At 42.4% G+C, this 27,233-nt stretch overlaps 1 protein-coding gene across 4 annotated transcripts in view; it reads right to left on the bottom strand.

The window, feature by feature from the left end:
* Window positions 1–27,233, bottom strand: part of focad (focadhesin) — a 238,134-nt gene that overhangs the window by 154,027 nt on the left and 56,874 nt on the right. For all 4 annotated transcript variants that reach the window (XM_078214275.1, XM_078214272.1, XM_078214276.1 and 1 more), the window contains exons 5-7: window positions 23,786–23,890; window positions 8,396–8,497; window positions 7,359–7,563 (exon numbers count right to left, since the gene is read on the bottom strand). In XM_078214275.1, coding sequence (XP_078070401.1) covers window positions 7,359–7,563; window positions 8,396–8,497; window positions 23,786–23,890 — 412 coding nt within the window. The remainder of the gene's footprint in view (window positions 1–7,358; window positions 7,564–8,395; window positions 8,498–23,785; window positions 23,891–27,233) is intronic.

Below are 27,233 nucleotides of genomic sequence, written 5' to 3'. Positions count from 1 at the left end.
AGTGGGCCTTGTGGCCTATGGGCATGCGTTGACAGTAAAATGGCGCAGCTTGCTATAGCACATAGCAGCCCTTGTGACTGCTTCAATCTGCATCTGGGGGCTCCAGAGAGCCCAACTCCTCCTGTACTTGCATCCGCACCCCCACAATCAGAAAGAAAGAACACACCATTCAGGGTACTTTTCCTCCTGCAATCCAGTAATTTCCGGAATTTCCCCAGAGACAATCGTTTTCTTGGTCTCAGAAAGACATATTCAAGTCAGGAATAAACTTAAAAGATGGTTTCAGGCTATGGGCATTCACACTCCTTTATCCTGGAATTCCTTTTGTCCTGTCAAGACAGTGCTGGCAGTGTTTTCTGGAATCCACAGTCAGGTGACCATGGCAGCCACCTTTTGCAGCCTAACAATATGCACTTTCAAAAAGTGAAAAACAGCCTCAGAAGCTTCCATACGAAAATAGTCCATGTTTAAAGTTACAAACAGGATATGCCTTCACTAAGCATGACTTCAACTTACACCTCCATGATATCTCCTGATTCCAAGTCTTTTTCAGATCATTTCTTGCTGAAAACCTCAGCCATGCGGTTGTTAGCTCTGGATTGGACTGTTTCAATGCTTTCCTGGCCCATCTTCCATTCTTCATCCTACAGAAACTCATCCAAAGCTTTGTTCCCCATATATTAAATTGCACCAAGCCATATCCCTTGTTTTTGCTGACTGACATTGACTCTCCGTCCAACTATGCCTCAATTTTAAAATCTTCATCCTCGTTTCCAATCCCTCCACAGGTTTGCCATTAGTTATCAGCATAACCTCCTGCGGCCCGACAAACCTTTGAGATCAACACACTCCTTCAATTCTGGGATCTTTTGAATCCTCAATGTTAATTGTTCCATCGTTGCACCACAAGCTTTCAGACAATAGACAAGACCTTTCTTTTGTAAGCCTTTGTGCTTCTCCAGCTCTATCTGCTCCTTTAAAATGTCCAACCAAACTGAACTTTTTGATCAACCTTTTAATCAATTGTCCTGCTTCTGCAGCTCAGTGTCAAAGTTTTTGATAATTCACTTGTTAATCTCCTTCGGATGCCTTGCTACATTAAAGGCGCTATACAAAGGCCTCTTGTTATCTGGTTATCTCATGAACTTGCTGGCTACATTGCACATTAAGAATGGCATTCATACACTATTAAATTTTTCAGCACGTCTTGGCTTACTAACCACTAGATGTGAAACTGTGAATTGCAAAATGCAGCACGAAGAAACGTTTGAATCTCACTGCCTTTTTTCTCACCCCACTCGCTCTCCACCAGTAAAACTTTATTAATGAGTGAACAGTGCTTTGAAAAGCAAGATCTCTATTCCTATTTTCTTCATATTTTACCCATCTTGTGCTGCTGCTTTCAAAACCAAAACAGAAGTCGCCATTTTTGTCACATTCACCAATTCGTACGCACATACTTGTCAGCACAGGATACGCATTTAGTGATTAACCCCCATGTAAGTAGTGTTGAAGTCAATTCTAATTCCACTACGGCTGCTCAAATGTAGATCAGTTAACTCAGCATAATCCAGGAATTAAACCTACAAACTCACTGATCTGCATGGCTCATGGCAGCTCGGTGACACAGTGGTTAGCACTGCTGCCTCACAGCGACCTGGGTTCAATTCCGGCCCCAGGTCACTGTCTGTGTGGAGTTTGCATTTCTCCCCGTGCCTGTGTGGGTTTCTTCCCACAGTCCAAAGATGTGCGGGTTAGGTTGATTGGCCATGGTAAATTATGCCTTAGTAACAGGGTAAATATGTGAGATTCGGGGGATAGGACCTGGGTGGGATTGCGGTCGGTGAAGATGCAATGGGCCAAATGGCCTCCTTCTGCACTGTAGGGTTTCTATGATAACCACATTAGGAAGTGCTCTTACAACTGAGTCATCAGGGGAGTATCTGTGTGTTATTTCTTGAAAGTATGTGCATGTACATACATGAACAGATGAAAAAGAAGCCAAGAAAAGATATTTGCCACATCAAACTCACTCACACTCAGCATGGTACATCATGTGCAATACTACCTTCCACTTACTCAAACAATGGCCGGAATTTTCCAGCCGTTCACTCCCTATTGCCGCTACAAGCGACGACTGAGAAATTGACGCTCGGCCAAATCTCCTGCAGCGGTACCAGAAAATCCCGCCGGCTGTAATGGCTCGAAACTTGCCCCCTCGACCTTGGAAGATGAACGAAAACAGGGAGAGGAGGCTGAAGCCAAATTTTGGAAAACTGAAAAATTCCCCTCCAATTGTAAAGCAATCGAGCAAAATCCCAGAAGTATGTTACTCAGAAATCCCTCTAATTCCGGCTAACTTGCAATTGAACCACAGAAGTGGAACAGCTGGCACTGTGATGGATACATAGAAATTTCCGTACATTTGTGCGCAGTTGGACAGCTTCAGGGATACAGAAGCAAAGCGCATTTATGAGTGGAGTATAATTTACATCTGGTGGCTTAAAACTGAAAGGGCTGGATGGTGAACATACATTTTATTTTTATGAAATTGTGGTTAAATAATTACAAAGGACCACACCCTCGGGTTCATATGTTCTTTAAGGATGCTACCAATCTTAATGTATCCAACATATTAGTTAAAAAACTCAGTATCCTCTTGTACACAGAAAACACCTTCATTTTCTGTCCTAGATTTTGAGAAAATATGCTTCACGAGATGACTGTTAACCTATAAAACTTCACAATATTGCTCCCCTGATAGTTTCGCATGTCACCTATTTTGTTGTGTGGTTCAGAACCACACAAGTAAGAAAAGTCCGAGATTTGAACTCTTTGCTTTTTTGAATAATCTCAGATAGGGCAAAGTTACACAGTTCAGTTAAGAGCACCCAGGGCAGGGGAGTGATCTCTGCTGAAAAGTGCATGTATGGACCACTGAAACTGGGCTTGGTAAAAGTGGACCAATCACAGGTCCGCTGGTTGGTACCAGATTCAGACACATAACATGGCCACTTTGTTGACGGTTGCGAGGTTCACAATGGGACAGGAAAATGCAAGCAGCACAAAATAAATTCTCAAATGAACAACTTACATTACATGTGACAACATTACTAATTATTCAAATCTTCTATCAGTTAAAAATGGCCATGATGCAGTTGGGTTGTTCCAACAAACCATTATCTGGTCGGGTTTATATATATGACTGCAGTCCTACACCAACATGGTTGGCTTTTAACTGCCCTCCAAGGTGCTCTGGCAAGGTTCCCCGCTTTAACAGACCATTATCTTTGGGCAATTACAAACCAGCAATAATGCCAGCTTTGCCAAAAAACACATTTCCGATCAGAATTTTACACATTTCAATTTGAACCCACTTCATTCTTTTAAATTCCAGCCAATGCAGGCCTATTCAAGCCAATCTTTCCACATACAACAATCCTGCCTTCCCAGGAATCAGTCTGGTGAACCTTCGCTGCACTCCCTCTATGGCAAGTATATCCTTAGAAAAGGAGACCAAAATAGTACACAATACTCCCGATATGGTCTCACTAAGGCCTTGTGCAGCTCTATTAAGACATCCTTGCTCCAGTACTCAAATCCTCTTGCAACAAAGGCCAAGAAACCATTTGCCTTCCTAACTCCTGCTGTACCTGCATGCTTACTTTCAGTAACTGGTGTACTCGGACACCCAGGTCCCTTTGTGCATCAGCATCTCCCAATTTATCACCATTTAAATAATATTCTGCCATTCTGCTTCTCCGTCTGAAGTGGATGGCATGGTGACACAGTGGTGAGCACTGCTGCCTCACAGCGCCAGGGACCCCGGTTCAACTGCCTCGGGTGACTGTCTGTGAGGAGTTTGCACATTCTCCGTGTCTGCGTGGGTTTCCTCCGGGTGCTCCAGTTTCCTCCCGCACTCTAAAGGTGTGCAGGTTAGGTGGATTGGTCATGATAAATTGACCCTTAGTGTCAGGGGGATTAGCAGGGTAAATATATAGGGTTCCGGAGATAGGGCCTGGGTGGGATTGTGGTTGGAACAGACTCGATAGACAAAATGGCCTCCTTTTGCACTGCAGGGATTCTAAGGATAACTTTACATGTTATCCTGCATCTGTCACGTATTTGCCCACTCGCTCAATCTGTCCAACTTGTCTACTTATTGGCTAATATTCTATTGTAATTACCAAAAGCCGCCATAAGGCTTTTCTTGATTCCTTCCATTAGTTTTACAGTTAATTCCATGGTTAGTAAAAAATTGGATATTTTGAGGGGATACAGACTAATCCAATCTAATCCCATTTTTGAATAGAATAAAAAGCTTACAGTGTAATATGATGCTATAGTCATTGATCAATTTGATGGGGAATGTAAAAGAGTTAATAAAATTGAAGTGCCAGTTAATAACATGCCAGACACTTAGATAGAAGACAGAATCAGCAACTTTGTCGTAGTGGGTGCTCAAAAAAGCTGGTGTGAGGCAATGATATCAAGGAAGCTCATGTATTTTGGACAGATGATATGGTACACGAGTGGAGTTTTTGGAAAAAGAGGTAATGCAAAGTACGTTTGACCCAGCTGAAAGACTTCCAGAAGCCAGAAACTCTGAGTTTGCTATGCAGAGGATGGAGCCAAGCTCGAAATAGGAAATCTGGTGGGATTTTATTTTAAGAGAAATAAAGAGCAAGAGAAGCGGAACTGGAGGCTGCAGGTACTCAATCTCTTGTCTCAAAGCTACGAGCTTTGAGAAAGGGTCATCTGGACTCGAAACGTCAGCTCTTTTCTCTCCTTACAGATGCTGCCAGACCTGCTGAGATTTTCCAGCATCTTCTCTTTTGGACGAAAAGAGGGAGTTTGGACAGGACCTAGGAGATGACGGTGACTCCAATACTTGGACTCGAGGGTCATATTGGGAATCATATACCATCGCCCCGAGTTGTGATCTGTGCAGCCTGACCCAGAGCAAAAGGAACTGCCTTTCACAGTATAAGTATGTTTAAAAGCCTATGAGAGTGAAAGCCACAGGAAAAAGCACCAAGTCTGTTGCACTGAATTTAAGGTAGAAGCTCTTATGGTTTAGAATCCTTATCTTGCTTGTTCAGTGCACCTATTTAGTCATTATTGTTCATGTTTGCTCACATATGAATATACAGGTTAGGAGCAGGAGTAGGCCACTCGGCACTTCAAGCCTGCTCCTCCATTCAATAAGATCATGACTGATCTGATTGTAACCTCAAATCTGCATCCCACCTAAGCCAGATAACCTTTCACCTCTTGCATACCAAGAATCACTCATATCTGCCTTAAAAATATTCAAAGATACTGCAACCACATTTTGAGGAAGAGAATTCCAAAGACTCACGACCCTTGAAGAGAAAACAATTCTCCTCATCTCTGTCATAGAATCCCTACAGTGCAGAAGGAGGCCATTTGGCCCATCAAGTCTGCACCGACCACAATTCCACCCAGCCCTATCCCCATAACCCCATGCATTTACCCTAGCTAATCCCCTGACACTAAGGGGCAATTTAGCATGGCCAATCCACCTAACCCGCACACATTTGGACTGTGGGAGGAAACCAGAACACCCGGAGGAAACCCACGCAGACACAGGGAGAACGTGCAAACTCCAAACAGACAGCGACCCAAGCCAGGAATCGAACCCCGGTCCCTGTGAGACAGCAGTGCGAACCACTGTGCCGCCGTGCCGCCCTGTCTTAAATTAGTGACCCCTTATTTTGAAACAGTGGCCCCCAGTTCTAGATTCTTCCACAAGAGGAAACATTTCTTCCACATCCACCCTCAGGATCTTACGTATTTCCATCAAGTCGCCTCTTACTTTTCTAAAACCTGGGATACAAACCAAGCCTGTGCAACCTTCCATGTAAGACAATCGTCTGTTCCAGTTCAGTTTAGTAATCCTTCTCGGAACTTCTTCCAACACATTTACATCCTTCTTTAAATAAGGAAACAAACACTAAACACAATTCTCCAGATGTGGTCTCACCAATGCTCTGTATAAATGAAGTATAATCTCTCTACCTTGGTATTCAATTCTCCTTTCAATAAATGGCAACATTATATTTCCGAATTACTTGCCATACCTGCATACTAATCTTTTGCATTTCATGCACTAGGGCATCCAGATCCCTCTGCACCTTAAGAGCTCTGCAATCTCTCACCATTTAGATAATATGCTTCTTTTTCATTCTCCCTGCCAAAATGGACAGTTTCACACTTTCCCCACAATTTACTCCATTTGCCAGATCTTCGCCCACGCACTTAACCCATCTATGTCCATTTTTAGCCTCCTATGTCCTCTTCACGACTGACTTTCATACCTATCTTTGTGTCATTAGTAAAGTTAGCAACCATACTTTCAGTCCCTTCATCCAAGTCATTTTTATAAATTGTAAAAGGTTCACAGCCCAGCACTAATCACCATGGCAACCACTCATGTTGCCAACCAAATTTGGTTCGAATTTGTAAAGATTCTTTTGGTATTTAGTCTTGGAAGTCCTGCCGCTGATTTTCTTACCCTTAATTCTTCCACATCTGATATTCTTTATGTGATTATGGTTTATCATGCCAGATCCTAACTGGCTTGACGAGTATTCTCATAACTGGGCTAATAGGATAAGGAACGCATTTTTATACTCTCGAAGGAGGATTTATTTTCACCACATTAACTGGAATAGCTCAATCAGAGACTGGACAGGTTGCTATCCTCCAGTTTAATATGTCTCAACAGATAAGCTGGTGCTTCAGCTCTGGATAATGCCGTAATGATTTCATTGGGGTAGCAAAGGGCATGGATTTAAATTCCATTAAGAGCCAATATGAGTGGTTATTATCCTGTGCTCAATACAAAGATCAAGCAAGCTGCTGTAGCACGGATGACATTTTACTGAAGTAATGGGGTTCCTGGGTCCGTTCAATAAAGGTGCAGCCGGAATAAAAAGTGTGTGTGTGTGTGTGGGGGGGCGGGGGAGGAGAAGAAGGGGGAGAGAGGGGCAGAAAGTGGCAGAGTGCGGCAGTGACACTGGGAGAAAGTGGGAGAGAGAGGGACTTTTGAAACAGATGAAGAGATTGTACTTTTAACTTCTTTCATGTATCTATTTAAAGACATAGTGGTGAATTTTCCCATTCTGCCCACCACAGGGATCGTAGCGGGCGTGGAGCGGACCATGGAAAGGTCTCTTGGCCTCGGGCGGGATCTTCCGGTTTCAGGGCAAGCATGGCTCAGATTTTACGACTCCCAACTGGTGCGGTTGAAAAACCTCACAGTCACAACTTACAAATTGCTTTATTCAATATGACCATTTAACAATAGCCTCAATGGTGCTGAGGGATCTTACCTGCAAGTGTGGAACAAGATCAAAGAAGAGTCGGAGAGCCTGCTGGACAAACAGAGTAGGTGCATTCTTTTCCTTTCCAGATTGGCTCTGAAGTACAATCTTCAGGAGACTAAGACGAAGCTCAGAGTTCTCTCGCAGGCAGTGTGGCTCACAGTACAGATATTTGAAAAATGGTGCCATCATTGGCACAATGGGTGCATTTAGCCTTTGATAAATAATAAAAGAAAATTGTACAGTTTAAATATCTCCACAATAGGACTCCATTCAAATCTTTTTCATCTCTTTTTATTTCTATTCAATTTTCTCCTTTACTACAGTCCCCATGCACCACACTCAATAAGGTGATGGCCTAGTGGTATTATCACTAGATTATTAATCCAGAAGCTCAGCTAATGCTCTGGGGATCCGGGTTCAAATCCGACCATGGCAGATGGTGGAATTTGAATTCAAGAACAAAAAATATCTGGAATTAAGCATCGACGGATGATCATTGAAATCATCGTTGATTGTCAGAAAAACCCATCTGGTTCATTAATTAGGGAAGGAAATCTGCTGGCCTTACCTGGTCTGGCCTGCATGTGACTCCAGAGCGATGTGGTTGACTCTCAACTGCCCTCGGGCAACTAGGAATGGGCAATAAATGCTGACCAGCCAGCAACACCCATGTCCCACGAATGAATAAAAGAAAAAGGCCAGCAACTATCCATGTCCAGTAGCTCTGGGACTGACATGCTGTAATCAATTGTTGGAAGAGGAATGGGGCAGGTCCAAGGTGATATTCTACCTTTCCCTCCTGCCAGATATACTGCTCAGCACACAAGAACCTGCTCAGCAAAAGGGAAAAGCCTGGCAAGTGAAGAGTCACAGACACCTACCACCATTGTTTGACAGAGCACATTTGTACTCTAAAGTGGTGTGTCACCTGACAACCTTCAATACATCTTTTACCTTCAACTAATGCAACTGCTCTTTTACCAATTTCATATTTGAAAGGAAGGTTACTCTTGACAATGGGTGTTTTGCTACTGAACATTTACCTCTCTGAAGGCTGTTGAAAAATAGCAGATATCTGCTGGAGGAGGAATGGCCAGCTATCAGGTTTGTTCTCCAGTACAAAGATATAAGGATGTGGAGGAGTCCTGTACAAAACAAAACACTATATTAGCAGAAGGAATACTTCATCATCTGGGTGTCCAATATCTTGGATAAACTTCTCAGTAATGACTATCTTAAAATAAAAATAAACTTGCAGTCAGATCATTTTATTCCATCTATACAAATGTATACAACAAATAACAGTAAGTATGGTCAACAAACTCTGCTTGGCTAAATTTTCATAAATGTTCCTGATTAAGTTTGCCTTTACAATATACTTAGATTGAATGTGGGTTCATAAACCTGTCCACAATTTATTTTAAAATCCTAATACTCAATAACACTGAATCAGTTATCTCTAGGAGATCAAACAGGAGGTGAGCAGAGAGCAGACACACCTCACTATTTGCTTCCCTACCAAAATCATTGCCAACATATTCCTTCTGCCTCAATTTATTCTCATACACATCTTCACATTGTCTAAAATACTATTAAATATGCCGCTCAAGAAATATTACATAATTAAGTACTTCAACTGTGTAGCTTCTTCCAATGTTTAACTACACTGAATCCATACATGCAGCTGAATCAATGTGCTTTTCCTATTCAAACAGAATGCAAGCATGATAGCCAAGCTAAAATGGTCGGTTCACATTGCCTTCAATAATTCTCTCCCTGCTGCACTGCATGTTACATTGTAATGGGGGCAGGGGAGAGGATTTAATGCCAATAATGAGGTGTTGGAAACAATAAAGTCGAATGAGTAAAAATCTCACCTTCAATACCTAAATTTATGGCTTGTGAGCACGAGGAATCATGCCTAGTGTGGCTAATTAAATTGTTCATTCTTTGATTGATGGTCACAGCAGGTAGTGCAATCACAGCATTATTGAGAGTCAAGACCCAGGAAGGTGAAGTTTAGCATTGGCTAGCCTGATGCATTTCCAGATGAAGACAAACAGGCAGCCTGATGTTAATATTTTTCTCATTCCATCTTTTATGTGCCCACTACCTCCTCTCCCTTTAATTTCCCTTAAGCGAATAATAACCCATCTGCCTTCTTACATACTGCTACTATCTCAGGCTTCTGTAACCTTAAATACATTGAGGACAAATTTTTCTGCCTCTCTCAGCTGCTAAAAAACGTCTATCAAGACATCTGTGCCTCCTTGACAGAAGCCACCCCGAATGCTCAATTTTCCTCTTTCGTTGGGACCTTCCTGTTTATCATTCCTAGTGGGGAGTTAGTGCGGGGAACCTTCTTCCCAACCCATTCATTCAATCCTACACTTCCTCCTTCAACTCTGCCAGTAGATCAATAATCACTGTCCTCTCTCAATTTAATTCCAGTTTATTCCCACACAAAGCCCCTTGTGATTCACAACTTTATTGTGGACATGAAAATCAAGATATGTTGGTTGTGATTATGTTACTGAACGAGCAATCCAGAAGCCAGGACTAATACTCCAGGGAACACAAGTTCACATCCCACCATTTCAGTTTTGAGAGCGGAATTCAGTTAAAGAAAAAATCTAAATGGAAAACAGACATCTGTAAAAGTGGCAATAAAACTGTTGGATTAATGTAAAAATACAACTTGTTCATTTATGTTCTTCAGGGAGAGGAACCCAACATCCTGAACCGGACTGGCCTGTACATGATTGCAGTCCCATTGCAACATGGCTGACTCTTAACTGCCCTCTTAAGTGGACTCAAATGCCACTCATTTGAAACAAATATGACCCCCTACCTTACAACACCTTGTGGGACCACCTTCCTCATTAATCACAACAAGATGGAGGCCTTGAGTAATTGGGGATAGACAATAATTGTCAGCACTGCCTACAGGGGAGGCTTTTTTTTCCCCATGGAGAAAGAAAGGATCGCACACAGCAAGAGATTTCACCTAAGTCAAGGTACCTAGTCTTTGGGATAAAGATGATACTTTGCATCATCTTTATCCCAGCTCCACTCACAGTCTATCCCAATGATGGTGCAGTCCTGATCATTCTGGCATCTTCCCTTACTTCTCCAGCACTCCACCTTCAAGTCCTTGCAGTTTGTTTACAAGTCTCTAATGCCTTTCAGCTCACCCCAAAATTTATCTCCCCTCCTTCCTTCCCTTAGCTACTGCACGGTGTGACTGCCCATAATGAGTTTCAGACTGATGGGGTGACATCCAAAACTGGGGCCTTAAATTTCACCAAAGCCAGGCTAAGGTAGACTGGGATGTTAAAATATAAGACAAGATGGGGCAGATAAGAAATGGTGAACATTAAAAGAAATAATTCATTATTCTCAAATATACATTCTCTTGAGAAATGCAAACATGAAAGGTAAAGTAGTCCAACCATGTCTGACTAGGAGTGTTAAGGATGGTATTAGATTAAAAGGGGCCGACAGTGTTACCAAAAAGAGTAAGCTCAAGGATTGGAAGGTTTTTTAAATCAACAAAGGATGACCAAGACATTGATGAAGTGGAGAAAATGTTCCAAAAGCAAACGGGCAACAAATAGTCTTTTTAATTTTTCGGAAGAGCCTCTACAACGTTGTAGCGAGGAAAAGTTTGGCGGAAGTAAATATGGATTTTCTCAGAGGTGAAGACAGGGGAAATTATATTGAGCAACAAGGAGTTGGAGGTAATGATTAACAATAATTTTGTATCTATCTTCATGGAAGACACAAAAATATCCTAGAAATAGAGCAGAACCAAGAATCTAATGAGTGTGAGAAAGATTAATGAAGAAAAACTACTGAAGAAATTAATGTGGCATTACAGTGGTTAGCACTGCTGCCTCACAGAGCCAGGGACTAGGGTTCAATTCCAGCCTGAGGTGACTGTCTGTGTGGAGTTTGCACATTCTCCCCGTGTCTGCGTGGGTTTCCTCCGTGTGCTCTGTTTTCCTCCCACAGTCCAAAAATGAGCCAGTTAAGTTGATTGGCCATGCTAAATTGCCCCTTAATACCAGGGGGATTAACAGGGTAAATACATTGGGTTAAGATAGGGTCTGGGTGGGATTGTTGTTGGTGCAGACTCGATGGGCCAAATGGCCTCCTTCTACACTGTAGCGATTCTATTTTATGATTCTAAAAAGCTGACCAATCCCTTAAACTTGATGGCTACATCCTAGGGTATTAAAAGTGGTGACTGTAGAAATAGTGAATGCATTGGTTTTGATCTTCCAGAACTCCCTAGATTCTAGAACAGTCCCCAAGAATTTAAATGGAGCAAATATAAATCCGCTGTTAAAAAAGGAGGGAGAGAGGTTTATGCTGAAAATGTATAAAATGTTGGTTGGGCCACAGCTGGAGTATTGTGTGCAGTTCTGGAATCCACATTATGTGATAGCATTGGAAAGGCTGCAGAGGAGAATTACCAGGATGTTCCCTGGGCTGTAGAGTTTTAGTTATGAAGAGAGATTGGATAGACTGGGGTTGTTTTCCTTGGAGGAGCGGAGTCTGAGGCGGGACATGATTGAGATACATAAAATTATGAGGAGCATAGAATAGACAGGAAGAAATTTTGCCCCATGGTGAAGGGATCAATGACCAGGGGGCATAGATTTAAGATAAGGGGCAGGAGGTTTAGAGCAGATGAGAGGAAAATCTTTTTCACCTAAATGTGGTGAGAGTCTGAAACTCACAACCTGAATGGTGGTGCAGAGACCCTCACAACATTTAAGAAACATATAGATATGCACTTGCGATGCCAAGACATACAAGGCTATAGGCCGAGTGCTGGAAAATGGGGCTCGAATAGGTGTGTGGTTTGTTTTTGACTGGTGCAGACATGATGGACCGAAAGACCTTTTTCTGTGAAGTATGACTCCATGACCATGATACCACACACTCAACAGAAATGTAGCCTGATATGTTTATCCTTCCTGGCATTTCTGCTCTCTCCATCCTGCCACGTCAAGGTGACTCTTCCAGTGTCCTTTTTAAACAAAGTTCCCCTCACTCAATCTTCTCAGCATGATCGAATCGACTTCCAGCAGCAAGGTCTTCATTTAAGAACCACGGGTCACCAGTCTCATCTTCCCCGTTTTCTTCCCAAACAAAAGATTCACTCTTACAAGCACTCTGCCCTCAAGGCTGCAGCTTCCCTGCTTTGCATTCACAGCCGCTGGAATTCTACCGCCTCGCCCGCTCCAGAATCGGTGCGGGCGAGAGGCAGACAACGGAAATGTCTGTTGACCTCAGGCAGGAATTTCCAGCCTCTCTCAAGCAAGGCCGTAAAATCCCGACCAGCATCTCGGTCTGTCTCTCTCTCTCTTTCCAGGATCTATGAATCCGTAAATTTGCCAGCAGTAAGGCAAGCTGCATTTTTCTTTGTGTAACAATGTTAAGCCTGGCACCTGATTTTCACTAAGGCTTAACCTGCCCCCCCTATTCCCATAGCAACTAGATCACATGGGCTTATCACCAGGCAGATCTCATAGGTAGTCACATGCCCCTCTCCACGACTCCATTTTACCTTGAGTTAAAGGAGAGTTTAAACATAACCACCGTATAAAGTCCCATATTTGCAACTGGACAGAAAATAGAGTACAAATAAATAGATAATTTTTTGAGTTGGCAAGTTATAATCAATGGGATTCTGCAAGGATCAGGGCTTGGGTCTCACAATTGCTGTATATATCATGAAGGAGGGCCAAGTGTGACAAAGACAGATTGGCTGATGATATAAACAGAGTAAGAAGTTTAACAACACCAGGTTAAAGTCCAACAGGTTTATTTGGTAGCAAAAGCCACACAAGCTTTCGAGGCTCTAAGCCCCTTCTTCAGGTGAGTGGGAATTCTGTTCACAAACAGAACTTATAAAGACACACTCAATTTACATGAATAATGGTTGGAATGCGAATACTTACAACTAATCCAGTCTTTAAGACTGGATTAGTTGTAAGTATTCGCATTCCAACCATTATTCATGTAAATTGAGTCTGTGTCTTTATAAGTTCTGTTTGTGAACAGAATTCCCACTCACCTGAAGAAGGGGCTTAGAGCCTCGAAAGCTTGTGTGGCTTTTGCTACCAAATAAACCTGTTGGACTTTAACCTGGTGTTGTTAAACTTCTTACTGTGTTTACCCCAGTCCAACGCCGGCATCTCCACATCATGATGATATAAAGCCAGGTGGGAATGTAAACAGTGCAGCTTCCTTACGGCCTTCTCACAGGGATACAGAGTGAGCAAAAAAGCGGTGGATGGGGTGTAACACAGGGAAAAGTCAAAATATCCACTTTGGTTGGAAGAACAGAAAAGAAGAAAATTTTTAAAAGGTGAGGAATTAGGAAAGGTTAGCGTGCAGAAGAATCTGGGCAATCTTGTACACAAGTCACAGAAAGTTAACAAGCTAGTGCAGCGAAGAATTGGGAAAACAAATAGTAAGTTAGCTTTAAGCATAAGGAAGTGTGGAATAAGAGGGAGGAAGTTTTGCTGCAAATACATAGGGCTTTGATGAAGCCATGCCTGGAGTAGTGTGCACAGATCTGGTCACCCTTCCCAACAGATGATACCTTTGCCTTAGCAGGGATGCCATGGAGGCTGACTAGATTGATTCCTCGGATATAAGGGTTGTCGTATGAGGAAAGATTTTGTAGAATGGGACTATATTATCTGGAATTTAGAGGAATGAGAAGTGACCTAATTGAAACTTACAAAAATTCTAAGGGGACTTGACAGGGTAGACGATGGGAAGCTATTTTCCCTGGCGGGAGAGTCTAGATCTAGGAGTCATAATCTCAAGGTAAGGAGTCAAGCATTTTGGACTGGGATAAGGAAGAATCTTTTGTGGAATATTTAGAATCATAGAATCCCTACAGTGCAGAAAGAGGCCATTCTGCCCATCAAATTTGCACCGGCCATAATCCCACCCAGGCCCTATTTCCCGTAACCTCACATATTTACCCTGCAAATCCCCTGAAACTAGGACCAATTTAGCATGGCCAATCAACCTAACCCGCACATCTTCGGACTTGGGAGAAAACCGGAGCACCCAGAGGGAACCCACGCAGACACGGGGAGAACGTGCAAACTCCACACAGACAGTGACCCGAGGCTGGAATTGAACCTGAGTCCCTGGTGCTGTGAGACAGCAATACTAACCACTGTGTCACCGTGCCGCCCTATTTAGAGCACAGAAACAGCCCAATGGGTCCGCACCAGGATCTATGCTCCACCTCAGCCTCCTCCCACCAACCTTAATAATATCCCTTCTGTTCCTTTCTCCCTTGTGCACCTATCTCTGCGGTATAATTATTAAATCTTCCTTGAAAACACTGTGCTTGAAAAGTAACTCAACACCACCCGGAATCTCCCCCACCAACTCCTTCCAATAGAAAACCGATTGAGAAGTCCTGAAATGGGCCAAGCCCCTCTCTCAGCAAGTGAAGTTCCATTTAAAACACTGGTTGGAGTTGATGATACTCAGCGACAGAGGTGGCCACGTTTCAATAACAAGTCGCAGATATGAACTATACCCTTCCAAATAAGAAACCAGTGTTCTGCTTGCTGAATAACTGACTGTTAAGACTTGGTGTTGAAATCAAATCATCCTGTGATTGTGATACAATATATTAAGAATAAAAATGAATTACCAAGGAAATTGGTAAAATTAAAATTCAAAACCATGATATCAAAGCGCCCAAGATAAAGAATGCATCCCAAGATTCAAAGATACTCAGAGACTTCCAAAAGGTCAACAATACAGAGTTCAAAAGGTCATGTTCATCTAGGATTTGTCACTTTGTATGACAGAGTGACCAGTTACAATCTGCCTGACCATCTCTGTCCTTAGAGAGGTTCCCATGGAGATTTGTCACATTAAGCAGTAGAAACCTATCTAATGTCATTGTGTGTAATTTGTCAGGCACACAGTTAAGGTAACTGCTTGAACAATATCATTTGTTGCCAAAGAGTACCTTTGTGAGATAAGTTAACCTTGCCCTTTCACCGGTCAAATACAAGTTAACATCCACTGCACTGACAGGGTTGAAGTGATGCATGAAATGAGGCATGAACTTCTAAAAGAATTGCTTCAGTAACTACAGAACCCATCTACTGGCCCTGCTCCACTTTAACCTGTTCCTATCCACATAACACGAAACACAACACTTATTTTTAGTAATTTGCGTTATGGAATAAAACTGTAGAAATGCTATAATACTACTCCCAAAAAAAATCCAAAATTTGCACATCTCCAACAATTGCACATCCTTCCATATTACCGAACAGATAATGAATACACCTGTCAACCGCACATCTATTAAAGGCTAATTCCAAGCAAAGCATCAGAAGATAATGGGTTAAAAAAAACAGCAAATAGCCAAGATGAAAGGGATAAGTAGGACACTATTGGTCTAACCTGAGTCAGGCCATTTGCTGGATGTCTCTCAGGACTATTTAACACAAAGGGGCAATTTGCTTTCCTCTCATTTATCCACAGGATAAAGTCGTTATAGCTTAGATTGAATGCTTCTGTCTGACAGGACCTTAATGATGCTTCAAACAGTGTCTTCTGAGAAATGGTATGGTTTTTAATTAAAGGAGGAGACACTAACAAGATAAATGTTGAACTTGATTACACTGTAAGCTAAAATCAATAGCAAACCTTACACACTATGTCTCATATTATTTCTCACCTTTCAACCTTATCAGGTCAACAAAAGAGTTCAGTTGTGTCACACCTACTTTGATTTTCTTTCCTGATAAAATAATGAGGATTTGGTCCAATACAATAATCATTTTAGGTTGCAGCAAAGCCTTTAAAAGGGCGGCATGGAGACACAATGGTTAGCACTGCTGCCTCAAGCGCCAGGGACCCGGGTTCAATTCCAGCCTCGGGTCACCGTCTGTGTGGAGTTTGCACGTTCTCCCCGTGTCTGCATGGATTTCCTCCGGGAGCTCCAGTTTCCTTCCACAGTCCAAAGATGTGTGGGTTAGGTTGATTGACCATGCTAAATTTACCCAGGGTAAATATGTGGGGTTACAGGGATAGGGCCTGAGTGGGATTGTTGTCGGTGCAGGCTGGATGGACCAAATAGCCTCCTTCTCCACTGGAGGAATTCTATGATTCTAAGATCATGGCGAGGAAGTAACACCAAGGCAATTACTGAAATTGACAGAACTAGTCAACATCTAATCTAATTTTATTAACGATGCTCTTTGGGAAAGAAGTTACGGAAGAGAATTCATAAGCCAGATGTCATATTTTATCCATCCGTGGACGCAGCCTTCATCCAAAAGTTTGCAGAGAATGAACATTACTGAGAGGACAGGAAACCATAGCAATTGCTTGGATCACTACCTCATTGAATGCTTTTAAGAACAATGAGTAACACAAGCATTAAACCATTGACAGAATAATATTTTGTTCTGTTCACTCATGCTGCATTATACGGCACATTCGAGACAGTTCTGCATTTCAGCCTGCAAAAATTACATACAACACAACGTTACTATCTCTGTGGGGACATTTAAAAATAAATTCAAACTTCCAGTTGATAACTGGAAGAATGACATGACAAGATTTTAACCTTTTACAGTAACAAATAAGTAACTACTGAATAAAACTCTTTTGTTTTGTAGACAACTTGTATTTGAAACTCCAGAAAGGAACTTTCCCCTTTGATACTTATTACCCATTGATAAGATCTGATTAGAGACTGTCTTTTCAGCATCCAGGTGTAATAGCTCGCAAAGTCAAGCAGCCTCATGCTGACCACACAGAACCTCTGCTGTCTATGTGTGTTTTTAATTGATTTGTAGGGAAGCCTGGAACCTGATCCCAAAGATGGCTTCACCTGCCCTCTTCCCCACAACTTGAAATACCTTACCTTGCATCCGGGTAGAAATGCTAATTAATTATCCTTGATTAGCTATCCCAACACCCTTTCCACCTAGAAATAAATGAACAGTTTGCAGCACAATATTTACACCCTGATACCGACTTTGGGAGACTCGAGAGTCCATACAGGGTAAGCTCAGAAACTGCTGTTGCCAAGCATAAAAAACTTGCACGTTACCAGTTCATAAGATATAGGAGCAGAATTGGGCCATTCAGCCCATCGAATCCACTCTGCCATTCAAGCATGGCTGATATGGTCCTCATCCCCATTTTCCTGCCTTCTCCCCATAACCCTTCAACACGTTACTAATTAAAAATCTGTCTAACTCCTCCTTAAATTTACTCACTATCTCAGAATCCATCACACTTTGGGGTAACAAATTCCACAGATTCACAACCCTTTGGGAGTAGTTCCTACTCAACTCTGTTTTAAATTTGCTCGCCCTTATCCCAAGACTATGACCCCTCATCCTAGAATGTCCCACAAGAGGAAGCATTCATTTCACGCCTACTTTATCCATATCTTTTATCATCTTGTATACCTCAATTTGATCTCCCCTCATTCTTCTAAATTCCAGAGAGTAAAATAATACAAATCTTCCTTTGATTTCTAACATTCAAACCACACAGGTTACTATTGGGCAGGTGGCAGGTCACGTGAGCCTTTTTATTTGTCCCAAATTTAAAGCCAGTTGGAAAAAATAGTAACCTTAGAAACCCCACATCTTTACGAAAAACTATGCTGCCATTTGGATTTGTTGACTATTTTAGTTTTTGCAAAATTGGTTCCACACCCTAGGACACATGCTATGAGTGTCAGAACAATAACATATGCACCTTCATGCATGCGTGCACACGTCAGGCCAAAAGCAAGCAAGGAAGCTACTTTGCATGACCATATGAAGGGGCAGTGAAGCCAAGCTCTAAACAATGCTACTGATTAATTAAAATAGATTACAGCACATGACAAGAGATAAATTTGAACTCCACATATCTGGTTATCATATCGCTACCCTGATAATCCATCTCAGCCCTGTAATAGTCCACGACTATGCTTCACATTTTAAGCTCTCAATTTCTTTGCTTCACTGGCCATTAATTTAATCAAAACAAATTATTTTAGCATGACCTTATTGTGAATGGGTCCTTTAACTTGTTTTAACTGGAGGATTTTTTTAAACCCCAGATCTTACTCAGACAACACTACAGCACACATTCTGCAGTAAAACCATTATTTTGCCATAAACTAACAACCTGATGTAAAACAAAACGTTCTGAATTTTAATCGAAAACCATTTCAATCTGTTCCGTCCAGATACTTTAAAACAAGAAATGCTCATCTGTGCAATTCGAACTGGAAATAGGTAAAGTTGCACAGTCATAAGTCAGTCTATACTTCTAATGGAAATATCTTATTTTAAAAAGATGGGATGCAGAATGGTAGCCAGGAGCACTGAAATATTCAAACAGAAAAATGACACATGATATTCACACTTGCACGGTGGCACAGTGATTAGCACTGTTGCCTCACAGTGCCAGAAGCCCGGATTCAATTCCGGCCCTGGGTGACCGTCTGTGTGGAATTTGCACATTCTCCCTTCGTCTGCGTGGGTTTCCTCCGGGTGCTCCGGTTTCTTCCTACAGTCCAAAGATAGGCAGGTTAGGTGGACTGACAATGCTAAATTGTCCCTTAATGCACAAAGATGGGCAGGTAAGGGGGATTACCCTTGATAAATGCATGGGGTTACAGGGATAGGGTGCTGGAATGGGCCTGGGTAAGATGTTCTTTTGGAGAGCCAGTGCGGACTCAATGGGACGAATGGCCTCCTTCTGCACTGTAGGAATTTTATGGTTCTAACGTTCAATTGCCGGAGAGAATGACTGAAGCTAAAAGAAAGAAGAATCAGATGCACTCCAGGTATTCCAGCATACAGACTTACCCTGACACCAGCAGAGACCTGTGGCCAAGTCAAATTCTTGCCTGATCGCAAAGTTTTGTGGAGACCAAGGGGATGGGGGTGACGGTGGAGTTTGGGGTGGGGGAGGTTGATGGAGAAGTGGGTGGAATTAACATTGGGACATGCAGAAAGCTGTTCCAGAAAATTATTCTGTTTTCCTGAAACACCGTCCAAGGTTAGATCCTTCAGACTAATAACATCGGGGTGCTGACACAAAACAGCACCATCATGATGCAATAAATGCAGGGTGAAGGGTGTGCTTAACCTCCTGTTCACCTTCACCTCTGGTTAGGATCGCCAAAGCTTCTTAGGAGCCTGAGTTTGATTTATGTTCACAGTGCCCACAATAAATAACCATCAGTGGGGTTTGAGCATTATTTATAATACAGCTACTGATGCATAGAAGGAAGTACAGTTTCACCAAACAGCCAAAGCCTTTGGTCACAACCCCAGGTGTGTGTTCTATTAGAATAAATGATTAGAACAAAAAAATTTTTTTTTTTGCTTTTCAACATTATATCAAGCATGCATAACATTTAATATATACATTCAAAATTATATGCTGTAAAATAGTTTGCTGCTGCATTTCTTTCTTTAAAGAAATGGCCCTGGAATCACTGCTGTAATTGATTCATCAAAATTAAATTTAAAAAGCTCTCAAGCTGAATAACCGGCGACAAAAGGTTCTGGCTCACTGGGCTTAACCCTAAGTTTTAGTGTTCACCATCTGGTTACTTGCATCTCCTGTAATCCAAATACTGCCTGTCAAATCCAAAATATGCCTGACAATCCAATGATATTCCCTCATAAAATGTCAATAATCCTGAAGGCTACAGACCTCTCAAATATTATTTCAAGTTTATTTCAAGTTTTTTTGTGTCACAAGTAAGCTTACATTAACACTGTAATGAAGTTATTGTGAAAATCCCCTCGTCACCAAACTCCGCCGCCTGTTTGGGTACACTGAGGGAGAATTTAGCATGGCCAATGCACCTAACCAGCACATCTTTCAGACTGTGGGAGGAAACCGGAGCACCCGGACGAAACCCACAGAGACACGGGGAGAACATGCAAACTCTACACAGACAGTGACCCAAGCCAGGAATCGAACCCGGGTCCCTGGCGCTGTGAGATAGCAGTGCTAACCACTGTGCCGCCCACAACTTTATACCTTGCAAGTTATAAATATCATGAATTTCTACAGCTACAGGAGGAAGCAAATTGGCCCATTGTGCCTATACCAACTCAGAGTGCTATCAGTATAGCACTTCCCTGCTCTTTTTCCAGAAATCCTGCGAACCTTTCCTCTCCAATTTACACGAACAATTCCATTCTGAAAGATATCACCGAATCTACTTCCAAAAGTCTTTGCGATAGTACATTCATTATTCCAGATTCCAACAAACAAGTTCTCCTCATTTCCATCACTCCTACCTCCCCCCGTTCCCCAAGCCCTTATGGTTCTGGTGCCAATTATCTTAAATCTGGTATTGGCCCTTCAGCCAGCAGAATGTTTTTCCTTATTTACTCTCTCAAAACCATTCCTGGTTAAGAACACCTCTATTAAACATTCTCTGCTCCAGGTTTCCCCGAATCACTGGGTATAATTGAAGTCTCTCATATTTGGCATTAATCCAGTCAAGTGAATCTCCTCATGCTTTTTCCGAGGTCTTGCCATCCTTCTGAAAATGGCACAATATTGGAATTGGGCACAACATAACAGCTGAGGTCTAACCCGCGATTTGCAAAGGTTCAGCAACACTCTCTTGCTTCTGAACGCTAAGAGCTGAAACTTAAACCCAAAAATTGGGGTTTTTGGATTGGGCAAGCAGCCAAAACTTCAAAAATCTCAATCCCAAACCTCAAAACCCACTTCTGGATTAAACAGAGTGGGACAGGAAGCAGGGAGCCAATCTGCTCCCAGTAGCCAAGTTAGTCAATTCAATATTTTACTGATGCTGGCAACCTTTGATTTAATCTGCTTTACATGTTTAACCCAGTTTCATGGGTTGCCAAGGCATTCGGGAACCTGGGGCCAAAGGACAATAAGGGCAGTTTCGGGGAGAATACAAGTGCTTTTGTTCCCTTACCCCCTTCAAGCTCCCCTACCATCAGTTCCAATGTCCAAGCAACTTACCTGCATGCCAGAGTGCTTTCTGCCCGTCTGGAAGCCAAGCCTGTAAATCAGGCTGACTACTAGTCACAAATCCACGGGAAGGGGGAATCTAAACCTCCAGGTTTCCCGACATCTGCGCCATCACCCACCCCACCATCCACACAGCCAACTCTGGCAAGATTCAGTGCTAGGCTTCTATTTGCAGAGCCAAGGATCCTGTATGTTTTTTTAATATCGCTTTATCAACTTCTCATGCCACCTTCAAAGATTTGTATCAGTAAATATACACAATCGCATTAGGGCCAATCAAGTTTCATCAACAAGTGAAAACATGACATTGTCACAGCATATAATGGCTGGAGTTTCTTCATTATCTTGTAGAAATTCAAAATCCGTGCCGAATACAGACATTCAGAAAAAGTAGAAATTAGAACAATGTGGTAGTTTCTATTGATGAGGCTGTTATATAGAAAACAGGAGAGAGATTTAGGTGGTATTTCCGAGACTGTTAAGTACAGAATTATACTTCAGCTAGATAAAGACACTGCTACATTCACACTTTAGAGTACCAGTACCTCATAATAGTGGATAGCATGACTGGAGAGGTTCTGGTGGTGAAGGCGGGGAGGGGCAAACAGGATGACATGAAATCAGAGCTGCAAGTTATCACTGGAGGCTCCAAGAGTTAGGATTATTTACTGTGGAGCAGTACAATTCTCTACAATTGCAAAGTTTTTTTTTAAATCGGGAGGATTAGATGCAGATTAGATTGAAGGGTTATTTGAAACTAGTTAGAATGGAGAATTGAAGATTATTCCTGTACAATTTGGAGATAGAGATTTAGATGAGATACAAGGATGCAGTTTGTTCTATGGATTCATTATCCTCAAGAGAAAATTGCCAAGACATGTGACGAGTATGAAGCCAATGCAGTCCTTTAAAAGGAAACTTAGCAATTCCTGCCAGGCAGCTGCATGTCCAACTGGAGTAGGGAAGCTGCTATTTCATTGTGATGAGAAGGGTTTCGAGTTCTGGTTGACCATATTTCAGATGTTTTCAGCTTATTATCTCACATCAGCAACCACCTGCCTCCATGTTCCTATCACTGGTCGCCCAGCATATCCATCCTCGTGCTGCACGGTCTTCACACCTTAATGGGAGACTTAACAGAGGTGTTCAAAATCCTCAACCATTTTGATTGAGAAAAGAAGAAACTGTCTCCAGTGGCAAAAAAAGGACACAGATTGAGGGAAACTGACAAAAGAACCAGAGGTTACATGAGGAAGAAAAATGATACAGCAAGTTGTGATCTGGAACACATTTGCCGGAAAGGGTGATGGAAAGAGATTCAGTGAACACTTCCAAAAGGGAAATGGATAAATATTTGAAGAAGAAAAGAAACTGCAGAGAGATGGGTTAAACACCAAGAGAGTGGCACTCCTAGTTATGTTCTGATTTCTTACATTCTGATGTCACGACTACCTGTGGAAACATGACTACTGCCCGAGAAATGAAATTAACTTGCTGTGTGGTGTCATAGCTAAACTAGCTAAGAAAGCCCACCAACGCCTCTACTTTCTCCGAAGACTTAGAAAATTTGGCATGTTAGCTTTGCCTCTCATCAACTTTTACAGATGCACCATAGAAAGCATTCTTTCTGGTTGTAACACAGCTTGGTATGGCTTCTGCTCTGCCCGAGACCGCAAGAAACTACAAAGGGTCGTGAATGTAGCCCAGTCCATCACGCAAACCAGCTTCCCATCCATTGACTCGGTCTACACTTCCCACTGCCTCAAAAAAGCAGCCAGCATAATTAAGGACCCCCATGCACCTCGGGCATTCTCTCTTCCACCTTCTTCCGTCAGGAAAAAGATACAAAAGTCTGAGGTCACGTACCAACCGACTCAAGAACAGTTTCTTCCCTGCTGCCATCAGACCTTTGAATGGACCTACCTCACACTAAGCTGATCTTTCTCTACACCCTAGTTATGACTGTAATACTACATTCTGCACTCTCTTGTTTCCTTCTCCATGTACGGTATGCTTTATCTGTATAGCGCGCAAGAAACAATACCTTTCACTGTATACTAATACATGCGACAATAATAAATCAAATCCAATCAAATCATCAGGTCTGTAGGCAGTTTTGTGCTGTGGGAACTGGATTGACAGTGCTGAAGATTGATCCAAGTAAAGACTTTATTTATTTAAATATATATATATTTAAATAAATAATGTATAGCTGACAAGAGAGCATTTATCCTGTTGATGAATGCTGAATTCTGATCCTGTGTAATATGGAGATTTCATTATTTTGGCACAGTTGATGTATCTCAAAGCTATAGTGTTCACCATGGCACTGAAACAAGCAATACAACAAAATTAAAATATTATGTAACCCAAAGATTTACCTGATGGCATAGGGGCACGAATACACCGTTTTTTTACTTTGTTCAGTTCCCTGTGCTTGCATTTGTAGCAATTTACCGATACTTCTAATCAAACCTTGAACATTACTGCAAAAGGAAAATTAGAGTTACTCCACGTGTGACATTGTTGAGGCAAAATTAACACCCTGAACAACCTGCAATGAAATTTGAATTCTTAATTTCGACATTGGGATCTACCAAATTGGAAAGCGTGAGTGGAGAATGGGACCTTCTGAAGACTTGGAGCCAGTCTGAAGAAGTCCAAATATGTGCAGGTTAGGTTGATTGGTCATGATAAATTGCCCCTTAACGTCAGGGGGATTAGGAGGGTAAATATGTGGGGCTACGGGGATAGGACAGGACCTGGGTGGGATTGTTGTCGGTGCAGGCTCGATGGGCCAAACAGCCTCCTTCTGCACTGTAGATTCTATGAAGCCCACGTCACACAGCCAGACACACAGCATTGATCAGTTTATTTACATGGGTACTGCAAATACTGGGACTTTTTTTCTATACACTGTATAAAATCAGAAGGGATTTGCCAATTACAATCAGTATTTTTCCAGCATGTAAGCATACGATGCTGGAATTTTAACTGCTTTGAACAAGCTCAATGATATTACTTTCATTATTTACAATGGTGTGCTTTGGGACCAAAGTCTGCTGCTGTAGATTTTTTTTTCTATTCATCCATGGGACACGGTGATCGCTGGCTGGGTCAGCATTTATTGCCCATCCCTCGTTGCCCTTGAACTGAGTGGCTTGCACGGCTGTGTCACAGGGCAGTTGAGAGTCAACCACATTGCTGTGGCTCTGGAGTCACATGTCGGCCAGACCAGGTCAGGACAACAGATTTCCTTCATTAGTCAACCAGTTGGTTCTCTGCAATGATTGTCAAAAAGCCTGATTCACCAAATTCTCCAGATGGCCATGGAATCATAGAATCACTACAGTGCAGAAGGAGGCCATTTGACCCATCAAGCCTGCACCGACAACAATCCCACCCATTCCCTATCCCCATAACACTACACATTTACCCTGCTAGTCGCTTTGACACTAATTTCGCATGGCCAATCAACCTAACCCCCACATCTTTGGATCTTCAAGAAAGTTTTAACATTGCTGTTAGATGAACCAAACATCAACACCACTGTCTTACTAATGAAGATAATTACATTTCAATATAGTGTAGGGATTCAGAAACAGTGAAGAAAATAATTCAAAATTCAAAACAGTAAAGGTATGACATTCAAGGAAAACTGATCAAGATTTTATTGACTGAAAAGAGATTGGGAAAGATTCTCCAAAATATTTGTCTTAATAGCAAGAGTGGTTTGTGATTTTACTCCCTAGAAATGTGGCACAGGTTCAGACATTGAACATTACAAAGTTCTTTATCATATTTCTCTAAATAAGGGAGAAGTCTCCTTCTGGGGATCAAGTGTTGGTGAGACCACATCTGGAGAGTAGTGTCCAGTTTTGGTCTCCTTATTTGAGGAAGGATATGGTGGCATTGGAGGCAGTTTAGAGGAGGTTCACCAGGTTGATTCCGGGGATGAAAGGGTTGACGTATGAGGAGAGATTAAACAGTTTGGGCTTATATGCACTGGAGTTTAGATGGTTGAGATGGGATCTGACCAAGGTATATAAAATTTTAAAAGGGATTGATAAAGTAAATGTCGACCAAATGTTTCCTCTGATGGGGCAATCTAGAATTAGAGGCCACAGGTATGGGTTGAGGGGCGGTAGATTTAAACCTGAGATGAGGAGGAACTACTTCTCGCAAAGGTTGGTGAATTTGTGGAACTCGCTGCCCCATAGCACGGTGGAATCTAAATCGTTGAATGGTTTCAAGGAGGAGATAGATATATTTCTAATAAAAATGGGGAGAAGGGAATATGGGGAACAGGAGGGGAGGTGAATTTGAGACCAGGAAGAGATCAGCCGTGATCTGATTGAATGACGGAGCAGGCTCAAAGGGCCGAATTTGCTGAGTTCTGCTCCTAATTCCTAGGTTCCTAAACTTAAAGAAGTTTAAAGTTTATTTATTAGTGTCACAAGTAGGCTTACATTAACACTGCGATGAAGTTACTTTGAAAATCCCCTAGTCGCCACACTCTGACACCTGTTCGGGGACACTGAGGGAGAATTTAGCATGGCCAATGTACCTAATTAGCACGTCTTTCAGACTGTGGGAGGAAACCGGAGCACCCGGAGGAAACCCACGCAGACATGGGGAGAACGTGCAGACTCCTTACAGACAGTGACCTAAGCAGGGAATCAAACTCACGTCCCTGGCGCTGTGAGGCAGTAATGCTAACCACTGTGCCACCGGTAGTTACTCACTTCCAGGATCTCGGTTCCAGTTCAGCCCAGAAAGATAGGAATCTATCTGCTGGTTGCAAGGATCCTCTATGAAGCGAATTGTGTCTTAAATCAATTGAGAAATTGGGAGTAGACATGGGCCGACATCATATGAACTGTCCCTAATTTGGCATGATTGACATCTATCACTAAGACAAGGCACAGGAAAGTCCAGTGGAGGAATGGAAAGAAGTATCACATACGGCTGCACAGTGGTTAGCACTGCTGCCTCAGTGCCAGGGACCCGGGTTCGATTCCCAGCTTGGGTCACTGTCTGTGCAGAGTTTGCACTTTCTCCCCGTGTCAGCGTGGGTTTCCTCCGGGTGCTCCGATTTCCTCCCACACTCTGAAAGACATGCTGGTTAGGTACATTGGCCGTGCTAAATTCTCCCTCAGTGTACCCGAACAGGCGCCAGAGTGTGGCGACTAGGGGATTTTCACAGTAACTTCATTGCAGTGTTAATGTAAGCCTACTTTTGACATTAATAAACTTAAGATTTAAATTGATGTAGTAGGGGATGATGTTCTGAAATTATGTCCAGGCACACTGCCACTGCAAAGGAGAGCACTTTGTTCTTTTACCCTGCAGCCACGAGCTTCATCGACTATGGAAACATGATGCTCGAGGAGAGTTTCAATCCCACGGTGAGGGGCAGAGGTTTGGGAGTGGCTTTACATATTTTTTTTAAAAAAGGGTTCGCAACATGTTTCAATGTAGAACCTACTTCAGTTTTAATCTTCAGAAAAGCTGGGAGGTAAGAATCATATTTAAACGAGGCTCCATTCCTCAGATTTTGACAGCCATTTGAACTTAACGTCTGTCAGCCAAGTTTCCCCCAAGGGTTGGAAAACTCAGCAGCCGAAAGGAGGTGGCAGCTGCCAGATCCAGAGTTAAGTGCTTTGCCAACACTGCTTGTGGGTCAGGAAGAGCAAGAGTGCTTCTCCTGCCCCTGAAGCAAACCTACTGCTGCGAATCTCTCCCTCCCAACGCTACGACTGCCAATTTTACTTGCCACTGACATGCGCCCTGCTCGTGCCCGATAAATATCAGGACTGTGGTGGCTGG

Source organism: Mustelus asterias, chromosome 6 (assembly GCF_964213995.1).
Source record: "Mustelus asterias chromosome 6, sMusAst1.hap1.1, whole genome shotgun sequence".
Lineage (NCBI taxonomy): Eukaryota > Metazoa > Chordata > Chondrichthyes > Carcharhiniformes > Triakidae > Mustelus > Mustelus asterias.
The sequence above is the reverse complement of the archived record's forward strand: the minus strand, read 5'-3'. Positions and strand labels throughout refer to the sequence as shown.